General features: G+C 34.4%; 1 protein-coding gene across 8 annotated transcripts in view; it reads right to left on the minus strand.

The window, feature by feature from the left end:
- The window catches only part of CACNA2D1 (calcium voltage-gated channel auxiliary subunit alpha2delta 1), a 501,837-nt gene that overhangs the window by 83,474 nt on the left and 395,961 nt on the right, over positions 1-22,402 (minus strand). For all 8 annotated transcript variants that reach the window (XM_050782803.1, XM_050782805.1, XM_050782801.1 and 5 more), the window contains exons 11-12: positions 7,827-7,985; positions 2,485-2,589 (exon numbers count right to left, since the gene is read on the minus strand). In XM_050782803.1, coding sequence (XP_050638760.1) covers positions 2,485-2,589; positions 7,827-7,985 — 264 coding nt within the window. The remainder of the gene's footprint in view (positions 1-2,484; positions 2,590-7,826; positions 7,986-22,402) is intronic.

Here is a 22,402-nt window from a genome sequence, read left to right on the forward strand (position 1 = left end):
ATTGTTCAAGTGACCCAAAGATATAGAATATTAGATGAACTTATTTGATAAAGCAGTGCCAGGTTTGAGAAAATTGACTTCAATTTTTAAAAGGTGTGCGTGGGTAAAATGCTATCAAATAGCACTGCATACTACAGAGAAATATTTTGTGAAAGGAAGAGTCAGTCAATGCAGCCAACTTCATTGTTGTCCTATTTTAAGAAATTGCCACAGCTATCCAACCCTCAGCAACCACAACTTTGATCAGTCAGCAGTCACCAACATTAAGGCAAGACCCTCCACCAGCAAAAATACAAATACTTGCTGAAGGCTTAGATGATCGTTGGTGTTATACATTTTGTGAATTAAAACATAGAGTATTCTTTAATTAAGGTATGTACTTTTTTTTTTTTAGATAAAGTGCTACCACACAATTAAGAGACTACAGTATTTAGTAAACATAACTTTTATACACCATGGGAAAACAAAAAATCTGTGTGACTCACTTAATTGCAATATTCGCTCTGTTGTGGTTGTGGTGATCTGGAACCAAACCCTCAGCATCTTTGAGGTATGCCTCTGTGTGTGTGTGTGCGTGTGTGTGTGTGTTTGTATGCATGTGTGCGCACACACACAACTTGATCCTGAGTTAACGTATTCTTCTCCTTTATTTCTTAGCAAATTTGCCATGATTTAAAAAAGAAAAACAGCTTATATTTATATTCCTACTTTCTCATTCTTCATTTACTTCTCAACCCTCTGTTGGCTTTTACTCATATCACTTTATGTAAGAGAGGTCATGCCAAAGTTATATACATGATTCCTTGTTCCTGGAGGGGATATCCATTTGAAACAGATATAAATAAGTGTGGAGACAGATATATGTGTGTGTGTATGCAGGCTTTTATATTTCTATTACTGTGTGTATCACAGAACTTTGTTATATCTCTGAAGTTAGAAAAACAAATACTATGCAGTTCCAAGAATATCTTAATTTTTATGTTAGACAGAGACAAAACTAAATGAAACATCACAACTGAATGCTAACTACTTAATTTTCAAAATCGCTTTGGCATTAATAAAGGTTGTATGTTTTCAGGAAAAAAGTGTGTGTTCTTAAAACACAGCATCAACATGTTAGCAGACAAACAACAGCAGGACTGTTGAAGTCGAATATAAATTGATTTATTAGTTTTATAAAAGTACATGTGATATGAAACTTTTACATGTGGTTTATCCTGTCATGAAACACAACCTTTGTTTAAAAAGTTGAGCTCCTGTAAAAGGTGACTGGAGAAGCCATATTTCAAGATAATGATATTTAGATTGGACACTTTTAGGATCGATACATAGAAAAGAGGCTTTAAACCAGTAAATTCTTCACTAATTCAACCAACTGTTTCATTATTTCATCAAACTGTTCCCCATTATTCATAATATTTTGTCACCAAACCATCTGAACATATTCATTTTTGTCTCGCTTTTGAACACCCAATCCATATGTGTTCCTCAAGCACATATAAAACAATCCATTAGAGCTAGTAATAACCACATCTTTCAAAATGGTGAAAATTCCCATCAGAAGCAAAGTGAATGGGCATTTTACCCTGCAGGGTCTTCTTATATATAAATGTATACTTTTTGTAGAAATTGTTGAAACACCAGAAAGTTTATAATTTCTAATTACTTTTTAAATGAATCATTAGATTTTAGGAAATACTTAGGTTGAGAATCACAGTACTCTTACAAAATATGGAGTGTTGGTCAGAAAATTGAAATAAGCTGATGATAGGACTGCTAGAGAAGATAGTTAAGAGTTTGATTGAAGCTGATATTCCTCCACAGTATCAGGTTCAGTGAGGTCCCCCTCACTGTAATACTCTTCCCTCATAGTAAAACATACATTCAAATATATTCCAACTACAAACCCTAATCTTCACAGTCTTCATTTGCTTATGAAATGCTTTCTTTTAATATATTATACCTATAAAAAACATTTGTCTTCATCTTTTCTTGAAAGGAATCAGTTTTCAAATGAGGATGTAGTTTTTACTGTTGTAAACTGCCTTTTTGTAAATTTACAAAACAATAGACATTTGTTGAGTATTTAGGAAATTTGAGTATTACTTCAATGTTTAATAATGAAATAATATAATAAATTTTATCCAATAAACTTTAAATGTTAATTTTTCCTATTTTTCCATTCCTTGGATTTCTCTATTTTAATAACATTTTATTTACAATCTATGCATAAGAATAAAATAGGACCCATACATATATTTTATTAAAATATTAGGCATGAGTTACCTGTGAACATGATACAAATATTATATTTAACAGCTCTCTAATTCACCCATTAGTTTATAATCTATGATTCATATGGCTTAATAATTGGCACATTCAAGTTTTAAACCAAAAATTCTCCCCTCACTACCACTACCCACTATCTCTTTAAAAACCACCTAGATCAATATTAAATTTTAAATATTATAAAATTACACTCACTTTTTTATCTTTATTGTATTTGGTAAATATCTCCTGGGCTCTCTCTTCTCCTCCATCCGTGAACAGCATAATAATCTTATTGCAGTTTGCTCTGGAAACATTATACTGTTAAAAACAAAACCACACAAAACAATACGCGTATCATTCACAATATAAGAGAAAATAAAGCTATATGGAAAGTGCATGAGCAGGTTGCAAGTCATTAATGAAATATCTGCTCACAAAATATATTCTAAGAACTGGTTCCTGGATCAGTTCAGGCCCACCCCCTTCATCAGGCCTTCCCCGCACCACCCAGATAACCATAGGTCTATCTCACTTCCTTCAGCCTTTGATCAAATGCCACTTTATCATGAGGTGATTCTTCATAACTATGTTTTAAATTGCAGTCTCCCTCCCAGATAGTATCTTCACAGCATTTTACTTTCTTTTATTTACATATTTTATTTTCTTGTTTGTTTATTGTTGGTGTCCCCCAACAGAATGTAAGCTACGTAAGCGAAGGAAGTTTTGTCTTTTTTGCTCAGACTTTTTTGTCCCTCCCTAGAAGACCACCTAGCACATAATAAAATCTCAGTAGTTTCTTAAAAAATGAGCTTTTAATAAATGCTTATGTCAATTTTATGCCCATATAATTATATAGTATAAACCAAAAATAACATTATTTTAAAATGTGTATCTTCAGTCCACTTCCAAATAAGTGTTTTCTTCCCTCTTTATTCATTCTACTTTATTCACTTTACCTGTTTGAAATCACAAATCCTAAAACTGATCACCTAAAATCCAGTACTCTTTTGTTCCTTTGTAAAGGCCGATACCTATTCCCACGATATCCTCCTATCCTCTCTCAACCAACCACACATATTCTAATCCTGAAAGACTCAAGTCCATGGTAAATCTTCTTACACTTTAAGGTCTCCAGAAGAGTTAGATATGGGAGAATGATGGATTAGCACCAAAGGGCCATTAAAATGAACAATTAATTTAGAAAGCTGGACTTCTCTGAGGTCTAAAATTATTATCTTAACTTTTCCACTGTTGTGAAATGTGTTTGCTTTAAATGCTGAGAATAAAAGATCACACTAATTTATGAATGCTCAGCTTCTTTGAAAATGTCAACCCTAGGTTCAGTGCTGTCCAAAAGAAATATAACATGAGATTAATATAGAACTTTAAATTTTCTAATAATTACTTAAGGGGAGTAATAAGAAATATTCAACATTAATCCTAATAATATATTTTCTTTAACCTAGTCATCCAAAATATTAATCAATATGAATATTGAACATTAATCAATATTGAGATGTTATACAGCTTTTTCTTCCATAATAAGTATTCAAACTTCAGTAAGCATTTTATAATTATACAACACATCAGTTCAGATCAGCCACCTTTCAAGTGCTGGCTAGCCACCTGTGATTGTTGTTACCATATTGTACAGCACAGCACAACCCTGGCTTTTAAATGACTAATATTTTTAAAAACTCATTAATTTTTCTTTAGTGTTCTAAGTCATTGAAGGTCCATGCTCTACCTTATTTTTTCAAAGAAGATAAAACCCACTTTCTTGTTGGTTTTATAAAACCCACTTTCTTGTTGTGAAAATTAATATATACAACATTTTTCTTTATTAATGAAAAGATCCTGTTTCAGGTCATCTCACTCCATTGACTCAGCCATTAGAACACTGGCAGTAAAAGCTTTTAATCAAGCATTGTGGAAGCACAAGTATTAACTAATATAATTTGTCACTTTCAAGCATGGCTCTTATCTTTGAAGGTAATCTATCTGAAAATCTGACTACACAAAAAGTTGCATATTTTATCATCAAAATATTTTTGTGAAACGTGCCTCAAATCTCTTAACTAAAATTAGTTTCTCTGGTGATCTGTCTTTTTTATCTGCATGTGTAAAATAGGCAAAATAATATGTACCTAAAGAACTATCCTGTAAAAATGTTAAACAAAACCATAGGAAATGGTTTTCTTTTTGAAGTACTGAAAGTACTGTTATTGGACGCAAATATCAATGTAAATTAACACATTAGGTCTTGCTGATTATTTGTATATTTAAGGAAATAAAATTATAATAACATTTCCCAAGAGAGACTGATGTTAGGGCATACACCAAAGAAGGAATATGGGGAAAATAAAGAAACTGTTTTGCCTACAACATGATTTTTCCTAGGAGTAGCCTCTCAGGACTTGTGGTGGAACCAAGTACATAATAGCAAATTTTCAATGCATTTGCAATTATCTAAAGAATCACACAGCGCCAACAATTAACTGGCTTTGAACAAATTAAGCCAAAAAAACTAGATTATTTCAATAAAATTACAATTAGTAGAGTTGATAACTTACTTTAATATGGTACTTTGCTGCATTTCTGTGTGCCAGTATATAGCACAGCATCTATCATATATGCATTCAATATAAATGTTTTTGAAAAATGCACATATACGGTAATATTTTATGAAATGGTACCTGAAGATTAATTCAAATCTAAATGTAAGTTTTACTTTGGGACTGATATGTCTAATTCTATTTAATACTTGCTTCAGTGATCTTAAAGGTGGACACTGCAAGGACAAAAAAAAAAAAAGCATTTGAGCAATAAGATAAGATGACTGGAAGTGTTTGAAAGAAAACAAAATATGCTTCAAATTATTTTAATATAAAGAATTTCAATATATATATGAGATATATGGAAAGCAAAACATATTAGACTTACTTAGGGAACAACTGGGACCATATTTTTAAAATCACTACAATTGTGGCAGTTATAAAGGCAGCAGGAGAGGCCAATAGGAGCTAAATCATATTTTGTCAGCAACTAATAAATCTGGAAGTTAATGTGGCCTCTCTAGTGAGGCTGCCTCCGAAATTGTACTTTACACTTGAAACTCCTGATCATTTCACAACTGAAACCTAAACAGAAGGCAATGAAGCGAGGGGAAAAAATACTAAGAAGAATAATGAAAATGCCAAAATCAAGGAAACTCAATTATTGACCTAAGCAAAAAATAATTTTTATCAAAAACAAGCATATTCCTTTACTAGAGGAAGAATACATCTTAATCTAATGGTTAATTACATTACAATTTCATAGTTTTGAGCTTTCAATTTTTATTAATGAACATACAACATTTAACAAACATATGAATTTTGCCACGCATTATTTCTCTTGAAAATAGCAGGGCTGCACATCTCTGATTTTCTGTCTTCTTACTTGTCTAACGGTGTCTATTAAATAACATGACCTCAAAATTCATCATATCTGAAACTGAGCTATTTCTACCCCACATTTCCTCTATGTGGGTTCCTGTGTAATCATCTATTTACTAGTTCAGTTCAGAGAATGTAGTCACCTAAGTCCCTCTCACTCTGCAACCCAGCCCACACCACTTAATCAGTTCCAATGCCATGCTCCTTAGTAGCTCCTCACTTCTATTCCCACACCAGGATCTCTACAATAGCTTCCTTAACTGAGAACACTCCAAGGCCACACTCTAAAGTTTTCCTTTGCCCCCTAAACACTTCCTTAACTGATACCTCATGGCCTTTCCATTTCCATCAGGTTCCTATATTGCTCATGTCCTAACTATGGCAGCCATTTGCAATTTTTTACAGTGCTATGTTGTGTCACACTTGTGTGCTTTGTCTACAATGTGATCCTTTTTCTGAAATAATTTTCCCTTCTTCTACCTACCTAAATTCTAATCATTCCTCAAAATCTCATTTTCATGGGATTGCCACACTTTTCTGACCTCCTTTGAGTGAGCTGAGCCCATTCTCTGTGCTGTCCCAGGGAACACACTAAATACCCTATAATGGCACTTGCACACTGTTCTATGGATGATGATTTAGCACATTATGCTGGGCCTTCTGAGAGCAGCTGGTCCTGTTTACTTCTATAATTCCAGCACCAGCACTATAACAGGAATTGGTGATGCATTCAATAAATATTGGCTGAATGAATAAATGAATCATCCAATTGGGTATCTCAAAAACTATTCAGAATACTCACTCAGGAACAACAAACTCATATTTGCATAAAGACCAAATGTAACAGTTCATTCAGTGATTCAGCAAATATTAACAGACATTATGATCTGACTTTTTACCAGACATGGGCTAGTAATTACAGCAATAACGACCATGACTCCAATACCACCCAGCAACCTACACCTGTGTGTGGTTTGCTACATGCCAGGTTCCATGGACAATCTTATGCACAGTTCTCTGAGGTACATGTTATAGTAACCTCTAATGCATACATGTGGAAACCAAGGTGCAGAGAAGTAAGGTTGCTACTCTCAAACATGATAATAATATTGCCTAGTAAGAAATAAAATAATTGAACAATGGTCCCTTCTTTTAAGTAACTCAAAGTGAAATAGAGGGCAAGGTAATTTAAAAACACTAGTCCACAGTATAAGACACACACTGTAAGGCCAGGTGCAGTAGCTCATGCCTGTAATCCCAGCACTTTGGGAGGCCAAGGCGGGTGGATCACCTGGGGTCAGAAGTTCAACACCAGTCTGGCCAACATGGTGAAACCCTGTCTCTACTAAAAATTAAAAAAAAAAAAAAATTAGCTAGGCATGGTGGCGGGTGCCTGTAATCCCAGCTACTTGGGAGGTTGAGGCAGGAAAATCACTTGAACCCAGGAGGCGGAGGTTGCAGTGAGCCGAGATCGTGCCACTGTACTCCAGCCTGGATGACAAAAGTGAAACTCCACTTCAAAAAAAAAAAAAAAAAAAGAACATGGGGCAATAAGCCAGTATCTGACAGTGTAACTGTAGACGCTGATGAGGGACTGTGGGGAATCCTCACTGAGAAAGAAGCCCTGCTCCAGGAGTTGCATTTCTGTTCATCTTAATGTCTACCATTTGGAACTTTCTGTACATTTAGGAACAACTGAAAGACCCAAACGAGATGTTTAAAACTAAAATGTTCTCAGTAACCATTTGATGATTGAAAGTGTGAGGTTACAGATAAATACTGTAGTGATTGAGATAAGAAAAAGTAATGATATTCTATATAGGCCAATTAAGTTTCAAGGGTTTATTCAAAATTAAATTCAACTATTTCCTCATAATTTTAAAAACATAGATTGAAAAAAATAAAGATCAAAAACTTAAAAATCTGCATTTTAGATACCTTTTGAATTTTAAATTCAAAAATAAAAATAGTTCAAAGGTTTCTTCTGCCTGCACACATCTGCTTTTTAAATAAATGGAAAACAGTTCTATCTAATCCCAGACAGTAACTATCAGAATATTGAAATTCAGATACTACAATTGAACAAGAAAAAAAAAAAAGATATAGCATGATACTTACATTAAGTAGCTGTTCAAAAGCAAAACTAAAGCCCTTCTTATAATCTGTAATTCCTTTGGCTGTGATATTATTCACCGCATCTTTCAATACTTTCTTATTTCTTACATTTGCTTGGACAAGGTGCTGAAAACAGCTTACATCCTGAGCATTGCTGTTAAACTGCAAAAGATCAAAAAGTAAATATATAAATGAACAATAAAATCAATCATATAGTTTTCATAGAATTTGTGTTTGATACTCCTAAACGGTATTGCATTGCTTACTCTTTCAAATGGAAAAGTGAGTAGGCTGGTAACAAAGGCGCATTAAGAAACAAATGGCAATTTTCATCTGAGCTACCAACCCATACTGGAACCCTGAGTCTGCTGCTTATATTCCCGAAGCCTGGTTTCCCTGCTTATAAATTTGAGAATTAAATTATATGACATCCCTTCTAGGTCTCAAATCTGATGAGCATGTAGAAAAAATAATCCAAAGCAATGAAATATACGCAGAATCCAGAAATGATATGGGATACCTGCCCCGGTTGTGGGGACATGTTAAATATTTTCATTGCCTCTTATTAGGAAAGATTGGTTGGAAAAGTAATACACTGAAAACATGAATCAATGTTTAGTCATTTTGAAATTTGAAGGTACTATTTTTCTATGGAGGCTAACAGAGCAAAGCAATCTGAATCAAGAATAATTGGTGGCGTTTTAGAAACATCACTTTAGAGGTTATTAAAGAGTGCCAGGGGAACCATGGAGACAAGGCGATGGGACCCTGAACAGCAGAGAGGCTGTGGGAGAGAAAACATCAACTCCAACGTTAACTGCCCAAGATGGAAAATTTAAGAACGACCATCAAAGTAACTTCGTCAGCCCCATAAAAAATATTCACATCGTTCTCTGATATTTCCAAAAAGAAAGAACAATAGGAATGCTGCAACAAAATCCAGGATAATAGGATGAGTGGAGTCATCCAATCATTTATTAACTCTGTAATCTGTAGAAGTTCTTTAGCTCTTGGCACCTAGACTGTCACATCTGCAAAATGGGAATAATAATAAAAAGCATACTTGCCAGAAAAAAGGGACTGGCCAGATAAAATGTTAAAGATACTTTCAGATCAAAAACATATACTTCTTTTAATGAGTGGGCCACAATTTATTACATATTCTTGCAAATATAATTCATCTTTTTTTCTCTGAAGATCACTGAACCTAATTATAAGGTGCACTGCACAATTCATCAGTTTATTAAGCAAATATTTACTAGCAGCCTATTATATACCAAGAATCATGACCAGTAGTTTTACACTTTCAGGAATAATTATTTGCACACACACACAAATACCATAAATATGTAAAGTTATATAGTGTCTACTATGTGCTGCATTTACTATATATTCTACAAATGTAAATTATCTTATCTTTACAAATGCTCCTTAAGATAAACATTATTATCCCCATTTTATCTATGAAAAAACTCATCCTGTATTGCCTCTCAATATAGTGTAATAAATTATGATTAATTCTATAAAGCAATATAATATTATGCTCTAGAAGACAATATCAGGAGAGGCATTTCTAATTTGGACTGTGAACATTTGAAAGAAAATTCTCCTAAACAACGGCATTTCCTGTGATTCCAGAGAAATGTTCCAGTGAAGAGCACAAAGGAAGAACATTCCAAGCAAATAGAACAATATGTGCAAAGGCCCTGACATGGAAACAAAAGAATCCTTTTTAAGAAAACATAAGGAGAGTGAGTTTAGCTCGGTCTCATAGGAGGACAAAAGACATAAAATGAGTTCAGAGAGGGAGGCAAGGGCTAGATCACGTGAGGTCCAATGGAATTGTTGAAGAGGATTTTATTTTCTATGAAATGGAAAGTCACTGGGAGATCTTAAGCCAAATGTAAAATAACTGAATCTAGAATGTTAAGAGTGCATCCTAGCTGTTGTGTGGAAAATGGACTTGAGATGAGCACAATATAAAGGAGGGAGAGTAATTAGAAGGCTTTGCAGTAACCTAGCTGAAAATACATAGTGGTTTTGTTATTTGTGGAGATGGTTAGAAAGGAAAGAATTCAGGAGATATTTCTGAGAAAGAATCAAATAGGACTTGGTGGTGGATTTAGCAGGATGCATAACAGAGCGGTATCTTGAATAACTGCCAGGTCTCTGACTCAGGCATCTGGAAGGATAGAGGACTGGAGGGATGACTGGTTCAGGGATAACTGAGGAATAGAGAAGAGAGGCACAGAGTGCAACTTAGGGTGAGATTTCAATAGATGTGAGATATGCAAGTGTACATGTCAAGAAATGATAACATTTAAAGCATGAGGCTCAAAATAAGTCTTGGTTAAATAATTTATAAAAGAAAAAACAGAAGGCTTCAGGAAAAAAAAAAGGTTTAAAGCCATATGAAAACAAAACATAAAAAGTAGAGTAGAATAGGAGTACCTGAGAAAACTAAGTAAGAGCAAGTTTCCATGGAGACAGGAGGAAAATCAGGAGATTAGACTGTTCTGGATGAGAGAAAAATGTGCCAAAAGGAAGATATTGTGTGGAGACAGAGAAGATGGGGACTTAAAACTGCCCAGTAGGGCTGGGCACAGTGGCTCACACCAGTAATCCCAGCACTTTGAGAGGCTGAGGCAGGCAGATCACCTGAGGTTGGGAGTTTGAGACCAGCCTGATCAACATGGAGAAACCCCATCTCTACTAAAAATACAAAATTAGCCTGGTATGGTGGTGCATGCCTGTAATCCCAGCTACTCGGGAGGCTGAGGGAGGAGAATCGCTTGAACCCAGGAAGCAGAGGTTGCAGTGAGCCAAGATTGCACTCCAGCCTGGGCAACAAGAGCGAAACTCTGTCTCAGAAAAACAAAACAAACAAAAAATGCCCAGTGAACTCATCCACATTATGTAGGCAGCCTTGGGTGGGCAGGGGGAGGGCAGAACCAATGGACAGCAGAAGCATCTGAATACAGGAAAATCCTCAAAGTGCCTTGGCTGGATGCAGAGCAGGAAAACAGGGTGTCATCTGTAGGGTAGACCAGGGGTCAAGAAAAGCCTACTTTAAAGTTAGGGGTCACTAGCGCATGAGAAGATTTGTATCAAAGAGAGGAGAAGAAAGAGATGCAGGAAATAGAAGAGAGGTAAAAAATAAAGTTCGTGGAAAGGTAGGAACAGATGGATCCAGGTGACACACAGAGGAATGGCCCTTTAGGAAAATGCACATCAACTTCATTATTCTAGGAAAGAAGAGTGGAAGCTGACCCAGCCAGGTGGTACGTGGATTTGGATGATGATCGTTACTGTCTGTGGCATTTGTGTCCTTTAACAATGAGGCAAGGTGATTAGGATAATGAGAGGAGAAGGAAGGCTTAGAGAGAAGAAAGATAAAACAAGAGGTAAAATATCCTGCACAGATAGTGAGCCCTTTTCCACGTTTATTTTGAACACGACTTTCATGAATATCACCAGTGTGAGAATAAAGTTCCAGTATATTTATTTACCGTTTTCTATAAATTCAAATACTGAAAACTGGGTATCTTCAGGTCCAAATGACCAGTCCCACTGCCTCTTTTATCACTCTTCTATTCTTTGGTTATTGGATACAACCTTATTCCACAGGTTCCATTCTCTTTTTCTTTTTCTTTTTAATTTTTGTATAACAGTGAGTTTTTTTAAATTATACTTTAAGTTCTAGGGTACATGTGCATAACATGCAGGTTTGTTACATATGTATACTTGTGCCATGTTGCTGTGCTGCACCCATCAACTCGTCAGCACCCATCAACTCGTCATTTACATCAGGTATAACTCCCAATGCAATCCCTCCCCCCTCCCCCCTCCACATGATAGGCCCCGGTGTATGATGTTCCCCTTCCCGAGTCCAAGTGATCTCATTCCATTTTCAAAACAAATAAATATTAGAATTCCCCTGTATTGGTAAGTAAAAATACAGTTTGCCAATATATTAATAGTAAAGTGACCTTAGAGAATTATTAGAAATGGTTACAGGAAATGTTATTAACTGGCTTATTTAAACCATGAATCATCATAAAGGTACAAGTTATACAGAAATTGAGCACTGAATAATGTATTGCTCAGAGTCTTTCAGTTGACCTTGACCTGCTTTTAACACAGAAAACTGAAGCATCTCATTAAGTCACTTTAACACAAACTGGTTAAATGTGAATTCAATTCATTAAATACATATTCAGTAGTGTATAACAGAATTACTACAATTGCACTCATAATAAAACTCAAATAATGTACAGAAAGGAATAACTTACAAAGTATAACTCCCTATACAAAATCTTACTCTCCTAGGAAAGTGATGAGAAATTTGAAAGTTTACAATCAGGTAAGACTATATTTCACAGGTATCTTAGGCTCATCCGCTTATATCATATTATATATAATTTAAATTAGGTTAATTTTCATGGGCTGAAGTGGCAGTCTTTGATAACATGTGCCTAGATACTAATTTAAAACCACGTATTAAAAACCTTAGAGTGAAAGTGTAATAGTAAACATATTACAAAACCTTGAAATGGTATATGGTGAGTGAAAAGAGATTGAAGGAGCTCTGATTTTTCATCTATTAAGAAAATACTTCTTGTAAAAGTATGTATTTAACATGACAGAGTCAGAAATTCAAACTAACATTACATTGACTGCTTTTCCAATTCCAGAAAATTCAACTAAGTAGGTCACTCATTAGAACTGCTGAGAACAATTTCTGTTACCCTGTTTAGATAGGAAGGCACGTGTGTTAACATGGGCATCTGGGGTAAAAATCCTGGAGGGCTTTGTATTTCAACTGCAGTACTGGGGCATTCTTTCCTTTACCCTTCCACATCTCTTGTTCCTTCTGCCAAAAACACTTTTTCCCACCATATATACTGTTCCTCTGCCCACAATACTTTTTCTCCCTTCTTCACTCGGTCCTCATGAAAGTTTTCATGACCTTCCCTGACTAGATTCAATTACCCAGTACTAAGCTCTCCTAAATCTATCTCTTTTTTACAGAGCACCAGTTATAATCTCATATTTCTCTGTATCCTAGCTTGATAAATCGGCCCTCTATTGGATTATTAGCCCAGATTGCCAGAGAATATGTCCACTTCACCACTGCATCTTCTGTGCTTGGCATGTAATAGACATGCTATAAATATTTACTAAATGAATGGATAAATGTTTAAACTCTTTGGCTGTGGGCTTTAAGAAAATTAGAAGCCAGTGTAAAATGTTGATCAATAATCGAGCTATAGATTTATAAGTAAATCAACTGCATCTTAGCTCTGCAATATGTTGTTAAACTTCTACATTCAAAAGGACAAATATTCTGTCCAAATAGACATTAAAAGTCAAATAAAGATATACAGAACATCTAACATAGAGTCTGACATACAGTAGATGTTAAATGGCAACTGTATTGTTTTAAAAATTATTTAAGTAAAAAGCATTAGGATTCTCAGTACTAAAATTAGAACAGATTCCTAATTCGTAAGATTCAGATAAACTGCCTCAGCTGTACTGAGCTTGAAATAAAGTTTACTAACAGGATAATGCAAGTGTCCCTCAAACATTAGTTTAGTGTTTGAAACAGTTTCTGATAAAACTATGATCCATGCATTTCAATTTTCCAAAGAACCTTCTTATTAAATATCACCATCAAGTACACAAATCCACAAATTGAAAGATGCTTTCCAGTCAAAACAAAGTATCAGTATCTCAAATGAAATAAGCCAAGCTTTGGTTTTGTAAAGGCAGTCTCTATTTTTGCTCTAATTTCCTCTGCTGAATAAGAAATCATTCCACGAAATAGTTCTGAGAAGAGGGACTCTGCTCGTCATCACATTATGTCAGGATACAAACAATGAAAATTCCTATTGCCTTAATATACACTACAAGTCAAAGAAGCAGAAAGTTACTGGGAAGTGCCCTTTGCCTGGAAATGGCAACTGGAACACATCTTCTTGGAGTCCCAAGTCTTCCTTTGAATGGTTTACTGGAGTCAAGTAGTTCAGAACTAGAAACATGAAGAATTAAAGACAAAAGATCTTCTTAAGGTCATATCTTCTACTTGAAACTTCAGTGAAAGAGAAGCAGCTCACTTATTCTTTGCCCACTTGATCTGTCTTTTTAAAATTATTTTTAGTTTTAAAACATGAGACAGGGTCTTACTACTTTGCCCAAGCTGGTTTCGAATTCCTGGCCTCAAGTGATCCTCCCACCTCGGCCTCCCAAGCAGCTGAAATTACAGGCATAAGTCACCGTACCCAGCGCTCAATATGTCTTTTAATTTGCATCCCTTCCCTTCAGAAAGACTGTTCTCCTATGCATGGATTCTAAATGTTTAAAGGCAGGCTTTCTTTAGGGTACTTTGTACATTGTTTAGTCCTAAAGCATTTTTAATAAGCAAAAACAGGACATAACTATAATTTTTGAAAAAAATGTTCAATATTTATTACTTAACATGTCTTAATGTTTTGTTTTCTCTATTTTTGGCATGCAAAATAAATAATGGTGCAAAATTGTTGGCTCAAGTCATGTAACGATCAGCAAAAATAATAATTCAAATCCAGACCTGACTGCTTTGAAAAGAATTTTTTTAATTAAAATAATATTAGTAATATTATTTATGCAAGTTAACTGTGATGGATAACATATATAACAAATTTATATTTTATAAGCTATATTAAATAATTTAAATAAGAAACAATAAAATTTTGCATGTTAGTAAGTACAAACAGAAATTATGGTATCAGACACTATTCACATTTTGGCCACCAGATGGCGATGCAGGAAAATAAAAGGAAAATGACCAGAGGCTGTGCGCTCCAACATTTTGGCTATGCTTGTTTTATGTACTTATTCCTATTTTTTAAAAACTTTCAAAATTTATTTTGATTTTCATATTTTTCATACTAAGTTTGGATTATAAGAGATTATATGAAAATGATTATTCTAAAATCCAGATAAAATAGCTGATAACATTTATCCTTACAGATGTGGATACATTCCCAGTTAAGAGTTATTTCTGGAAAACTGATGAGAAATAAGATTTATAAAGTTGCTGTTTAGAATTCAATGTCTGGGTGAAATGTTGTAACTGCAGTCAGGACTTTGGTTCATTTGTTACTGCAACTTAGCTGCATTTTTGGATGTTTAGTATGTCTTTGAATTTCAGAAGTCAATAAATGAATAGAAAAGTCCAGATGAATAGGAAAAATAAAAAAAATGCTTGCTGGGTTATCTGTTACCAAATTACTTTCCAAAAACTTTGTTCCAATTTAAAGTATATGTGTGCTAGTATCATTGTAGCCTCATAAACACTTCCCATTTTTGGTTTGCTAAATTGTAAATAAAAATATTTCAATATTTTAAATATTTGAATTTGATTGCCAGCAAAATGACCCTTTTTCTCAAATAATTTTTGTGTAGTTCTGTTTTTCCAGATTGTTGCTTACTATTTAATCTAAACCTGTGAGCCTATTCCTTTATTATTTCTTAAAAGAGTTTTCTACTTAGAAAATCAACCATCTATCAGTCAGGAAATTATTCATCTGTAACCTTACTAATGTTTCATGGATTTTGGTATATAGTCACGGTGGAATTTATTTTCCCCAATACTATGAGGTGATAACAAAATTAGGCAATTTGTTTTTACAAATAACGAACTTTCCCTTTTACGAACAAATACATTCATGGTCCATTCCTTATAACAAATTAAGATTTTTGGATATATTTCTGTAATTTCTTAGTTCTTTGTCCCTCTGTTATTTCATGAGCTTACTTTTTAATATGAATAATTTTTAAAAGTATTAGCTAACATGTATTGAGAATCACCTGCGTGCCAGGCTACACACTTGATATCCATTAAGTTAACTTTCAACAAGCTACAGTTTTAGTTTTAATAGGCTTCCCATTATATAGTTGAGGAAATGAGGTTTATAGTGTTAAAGTGTTCAGAGTCAAACAAACAGCAACCAAGACTTAGAGCTCAACCCCAAGTGCAAACTCCCTGACACACTTTTCTCTAAGGTCTTTAGTCATTTTCAATTACAGTTTAATAACAGAGGAGAAAGTTGCCACATCGTGTCATGTGATTTTTTTTTTTTTTTTTTTTTGAGATGGAGTCTCGCTCTGTCGCCCAGGCTGGAGTGCAGTGGCCGGATCTCAGCTCACTGCAACCTCTGCCTCCTGGGTTTACGCCATTCTCCTGCCTCAGCCTCCCGAATAGCTGGGAGTGATTTTTTTTTTTTTTTTTACAACTCTCTTCCTATTGCAAAAACCTTAGAAATTTTTGTCAAATTAAAATTGCTTTTATGAGTAAATTAGAAAGATTGCCATCTTCACATGGGTATCCTTTTCATTCCAGGAAAAATTATTCATTCATTCCAAATTTCAAATCTTTTAAATATATCTCTCACATTCTTTTCTCTATCTTCAATATAGGTTCTAAATATATTACTAAAAGTACTGCTAGTTAATTCACGATTTTTGCTAATGTTGTGAATGTGATTTTAATTTCTGTTATTAATCCCTGTCCAGGGAAAACTAGAAGGTGTGGTCACCCTCTCACAGTCACAGACATAAATGTCTTCACTAATGACACTCGTGGAGTTGGCCACTCCACTCTTCAAGTTGACAGTGCTGTTCCCAACAGTGGCTGCTGGTTTGCGGTTTCCTTGGTCCATTGTATAAAAACAGAAACATATTGAGAATGAATTATCTCTTCTTTAATCAATTTAGGAAAACCAAGTCTAGTCCAGGCCTTGCCTTTAATAAGCATCACAGCCAAAACTGATTCAATTATCTCCTCTAAGCTGCAGATTGCTCCTTTCTGAAATAAAGGGTTTCTCTAGATCAGGTGGAAAGTCCTTCAAATTCTAAAATAATATAATTTACATCAGATAGTTTTAAGAATCAGGAAAAAAATATAAATATGGAATAAATTCTGTATATGTCTAAAAAATGGCACCAGTAGAGAAAATTGAATACAATTATCTATTATAATTATAAAGACATGAATTGTGTTTGCCTATAAATGTAAATCATTCATCAAATATTTCAATAAATATTTTCATTTTTAAACAAATATTCCAAACAACTGGAAGCATGATGTAACCTATATTTAGTTCATTTACCTTGTTGAAATCTGGGATAGATTTCTAAATAAGTCCCAATTATCATTTTTCATATATTCTGTTTATATTTTGATAGATAAAATTTTATAATTCTCTAATCATATTCATTTAAAAACATTTGAAGCCAGTGGAAGTATGCCATTCTTTTACTTGAAATGTAAACTGAATTTAGCATCCCCCTGCATCACTACCTGACATTTCTGTTTTCTCAACCATCTTTTAATCAACTGTGCACTCCTGAGTCCACAGCACTTTTCCAACTGGAAAAATGGGCAACTTTCTTTCCCACCCCATCACTCTCCAGGTAAATAATCTTATCAGTATTATTTTCATTACAAATGTTTTTTGCATAGCCCTCTAGAAATTTGAATGTCAGCCCCTGAAGACAGAACCTTAATGAAATGATGAAACAATCACATACTCTCTGATCTAGTCCCCTTTACCAACACTGTGATGCAGACAATGACCAATATGTACAATATTTTCATGATACCTGAAACTGAAAATTTCATACTTGGAAAATTCCCTAGTTGAAAAATAAAATAACAGTTACAGCATGGTGATGGCTCAGTTTGCTTGAAGAACACAAAAAGAACTGCATACGTAACGAATGTGTTTGCAGAGCAGAGATACTGCAATACTGATTATGTGAGTGAGGATGACTGGCCATATAAAAACACAAAGTTAACTTATCACTGATTGAAACTGTTTATAAAATTCTGACATCCATCTAGCACATTTTTTGTTCAGCACTGTTCTGACTGACAAAAAGGTAGAGTCAATTCAAGAACCACCACTATGTGCCTTGAACTATTCTATGTACAGTAACATTAGTACAAAAAAGACTCTATACTCAAAGAAGCATGCATTCTTGGAGAGGAGGGAATACAGAGATATAGAAAATGAACACAGGTAAAATATCAGGTGAAGAGAAATGATAGAAAAAATGAAGTGACATGAAATATTAAATAAACAAAGTGGTTGAATAACCAATATTGGAATGCTGTCTGAGAGACAGTAGTCAGGGAAGTCCTCTCTATCAGGCAGCATCTGAGCAAAGACCTGAGCTGGGGGAAGATCTGTGGGATGATCAGGCAGCTATCTAGACCTGGAAGCATCCAGATTCACATAATGGTAAGCAGAAGTAATGTCTCATCTGTACACATCTATAAGACACGCACTAGACAGAAAGGATACATCTGCCTCTCAAGAAAGTTTACTCACATAACCAATGAATTCTTTTAAACATGAAATTGTAGCTGGGATGCAGAAACAGCTGATGACAGTTATCAACTAGGGGTGAAGGAATTATTTTCAATTTAACTCAGTTCCACTGAGACAAATTATATACATCTGGAAAACTTAGAGCATAATTATGATATAAATTAATGACCAAAAGATAGGTAAAGAAGATACCTACCAAACTACATAGCAGGAGAGATTTCACAAGGATGGAAAACATATTTTAAAATATATTTTAAAGTGTGCAATAAGTATGAATTACTGAACAAAACATTACAAATGTGAATTAGTTGTAGAAAAAAGTAATTGCCAATATTTTTATTTGAAGCTTATAAGAGAACTTATACAAATTGTCACTTTATGAAAAATCTCTTATATTTTAACATAAGGTAAAAATATTTTCATGTCTTAGCACATTATTTTTCAAGCTATAATATATACATCAAAATTCTCTAAATGCTTTTTTGTTATTCCTCTAGGAATTTGATGAAACAGATTTTGTTTATTCAACAATAAAGATTGAAGTGTATGCATTTTAGTAATAAGTTCTCATAGAGTAAATTTATATTTGAATTTCTTTTGAATTTTAAGCATACTAAATAATTAAGAACAAATATGATAGTTTAGTTTAATTTAAAGAACTCTGAACAATTCTGCTACATCTATTGCTCAGGCCAGCCCAAGTTACTCTCTTTACCTACACTCAAAATTAAATGAAATTATAATTTAAAAAATTTCATCTAATAAGTACTGACACACATGGTATCTTTTCCTAGTCCTTCAAGCTCCATCAAATAAGTCAATAACTTTTATAATTTTAAAAACAATAGTTCAGTTCGGAATAAAAGTATTCCCTTTGCCTCACCCTGAATATTACTTTGCTATTTCCTTTTTACATATACAACTAATTTCTAAGTGCCAAAAACTGAGTGTACCATGTAACTAATGGGAAAAAAAATACTTATCATACTTGTCAACACCTTCTTATAAACTCTCTTTATATTTCCAAAGCAATTAAGTTATCTTCTGGCATCTCATTAAAAAAAAAAGAAAAAACCTAAATAACCTTGATGGCTTTGCCCTGCTATCATAACAACTCAATTTGTCTTTTTCTTCTATCTTTTTTACTGTCCATAATTTCTTTATGTGTCTTTTAAATGAAAATACTTTTATAAAGCTCCTATCTTTACCTTAAAAAAAAAAAAAAAAAAAAAGGACAGAACAGGTTAGAATTCTGGTTCTTTTAACAAATTCTCTTAATTCTATTTCTTCCTGTTTTAAGACCTCCTCCATCCCAAAGAAGCAAATGTCTACAAAATAAAAATATTCAAACATCCATAGTATTAAGAATTCTATAAATTACCAAGCTCTTAAAATGGGAGTCAGTGAAAAATATGATTATGTATAACAAGCCCCAGTTAATCATCTGCTGAGTTTGCTAAATGTACCTCTTTAGTATACTGATTTCCTCTTCTCTAATGACATGAAGCCTGCTAGTTATACACACAGTTAACAGTAATGTGATAAAAACGCCTACACAGGAATCACTCGGGGGACTTTCCAAATGCAGATGCCCTCCTTTGCTCTGGAGTGGAGCTGGAGATGCTGCATTTCTACCCATTGCTTAACAGAGCTCCCAAGCAAGGCTCAGGCTGCTTGGCCACAGGCTCCACTTTGATGGCAAGAGAATAAACTATAGTCTTCTTGTTGACATAAATGAGCAATAGATCAACATAAAGTTTTCCTGAACTTTAGATGGATGGCTTTTGATAAGACATGAAATTACTCTCTTAGATTTGTCACAAAACTGTATTGGCATGGCAAATAACTTTTATTTTATTTGAGCTCTGGCAAAAAGAGGGCATGTTTGGCAAGAAACTTTTAGCATTGGGGGATACAAATTGCTTTTAAGTTCAAATCATGCAGCAATTTACAATTGTACCTGTTTTCATATGCTGAGTAGCGAAGTTCCTTATCTAAAAAACCAACAAAACATGTCCTTGTAGGAATACATTAGGCATATTTTAGAAGGAAATCTGAAATTTAAAGCACATAGGAAATGGAACAATTGAAATCATCTTATCTCTTACTTGCCTACACAGTGCAACTCCATATTTAAACAACCCCCTGCTCTGATATTAGTTGGTGTTAAACATTCAAGTCAGGAACTGTGAAATGTCTGAGATTTTACAGCAGTTGTAAGCTAACAAGTTAGCCTCCTACGGTGTCATAGATAAAAGGCAGAAAAAATACAAGCCCTCTGAGTCAGAGACAAAGAGTTTATTACTCATAGCAACAGCAGGAGCAGAGTAACATCTTTGTTTACACAAGCTGCCCAAACCTCCATTCCCATAGGAAGACAGGAGGACAGGCAGGGGTCACCTGCATAGGTAGTCAGATGGGTTTCCAGCCAGGAGTCCCAAGATGAGGAAGTCCCTGATCTTATACTGGGGCTTCTGACAGCCCACACTCATCCTCCTCTCCAGAGAGACACAATAGTTTAATTACTCTGCAATGAAAATCTCTTTGGGAGAAGGAGAAATCTCTTTACTATCCTGGAATGTAAATAAATCTGAGTAAATTGGCTGTTAATGCTTAGACTTAAATGTGAAAGATTCATAGAGAAATGTCTCCCAACAGTTGGTGGAAAAATGTTGGAAGATGACACTAATAACAATAATCATCATAATACATCACAATACATGATTACATTTCACTTGGTACTCAACATTTTAGCAAGTTAAATTATCCTGTTCATTTTTAAGATAAGGAAACTGACAGAAGCCCTGGGTTACTTGTGTAAGGTCATATAACTAGTAGTTTCCAAAGTTGTACATTATCCCTATGCAGTTCTACCAGTCCATCTAAGAGGCAGGATTGCCTGTGAAGAGTGAGTCAAACCAGATGTGACCTTACTAATACTGTTCATGCAGGTATAATATGTTGGCACGATCATTCCATCCTGTTGCTCTTTATTTGATATAAACCAACATATATCGGCTCCTTGAACCACATACTGTGGAAAGCAAAGACTTTTACAATCTTCAGAATACCATATTCAGAATTATTGTTTGTTTATATAAACAAATAATAAGCACAGACCTGTCTCACACAGAGATCTAGACCCAGGAAATCTGCAAGCTTTTTTAGCAGTTCCATCTAGGGAAAACCTTCCAGCTGGAATAGCGCTCACCTTCCTTTCCAGCCTCCTGTTTAGCTATGGTTCTTCACTTTTCATTTTGTACTTACATTTATAAACTGTCACTTCTAGGACTGTTGCTTAGCGACTACAATCTGGGCAAAAGATACAACCAATTTTTTAAAAAGTTATCTCCTACAAGCAAGAGCAAAGATATTATAAGGAATTATATTTTGATCGTATTTTTTTCTGGTGAAAAATCAAAGACAGTATTTTATAATGACCATGAATTGGAAAAGCTTCCATGAAGAAAACTGAGTCAAAGATCCTTAACATAATCATAACATGTGCATCTAATTCTTTAGTAAGAAATGTGTGGTTTTATTAAAAGACATGAAGATCTTCTTTGGTTGTTAACTTTTAGCACATTGTCTACAATCCATATACATTTTCCCATCATCCTCCACTGGCTTGCAGTATTTTACTCCTAAAATGTCAAACTCCCTCACATTCATAAACAAATTCAAATCGCTGTGTCAACATTTGAAATTTTGCCTGCAAATCAGAACATGCTGTGATTGAATTGCTGCTCGTATCATCTACCACTGACTCCTATCAAAGCATATAACTGGATTAGTGGGAAAACAGCTACATTATGCTTGCATTTCAGCTTTGCTAACAGCAGGTTTCCTTTCTGCAACAAAGAGTAACCCTGGAGATAGTAGAAACACTCAGAAATGATGCAGCATTAGTTCTGACATCTTATACATGATTTAAGCGTGAAAAATTACTGTTATTTTTAAAAAGAATGAAAGAAACCTAGACATATAACCCTGAAAATGAGAGGATACTTGATTTTTCTGTCTGGTGGCTTCTGGGCATCTTTGGGAAAGTGTTAATATAGATTGCATCCGACGTCTTTGGATGACCCACATTATCTGGGGTATGAAGATAAAGAGGAATGCATGAGATCTCTAAGGAAAAATTACTGTCAAAGTTACCTATAGAACCACTCCCTGCTTCCTCAGTGCCTATGGATTCTT

The sequence above is a fragment of the Macaca thibetana genome, chromosome 3, assembly GCF_024542745.1.
Source record: "Macaca thibetana thibetana isolate TM-01 chromosome 3, ASM2454274v1, whole genome shotgun sequence".
Classification (NCBI taxonomy): Eukaryota; Metazoa; Chordata; class Mammalia; order Primates; family Cercopithecidae; genus Macaca; species Macaca thibetana.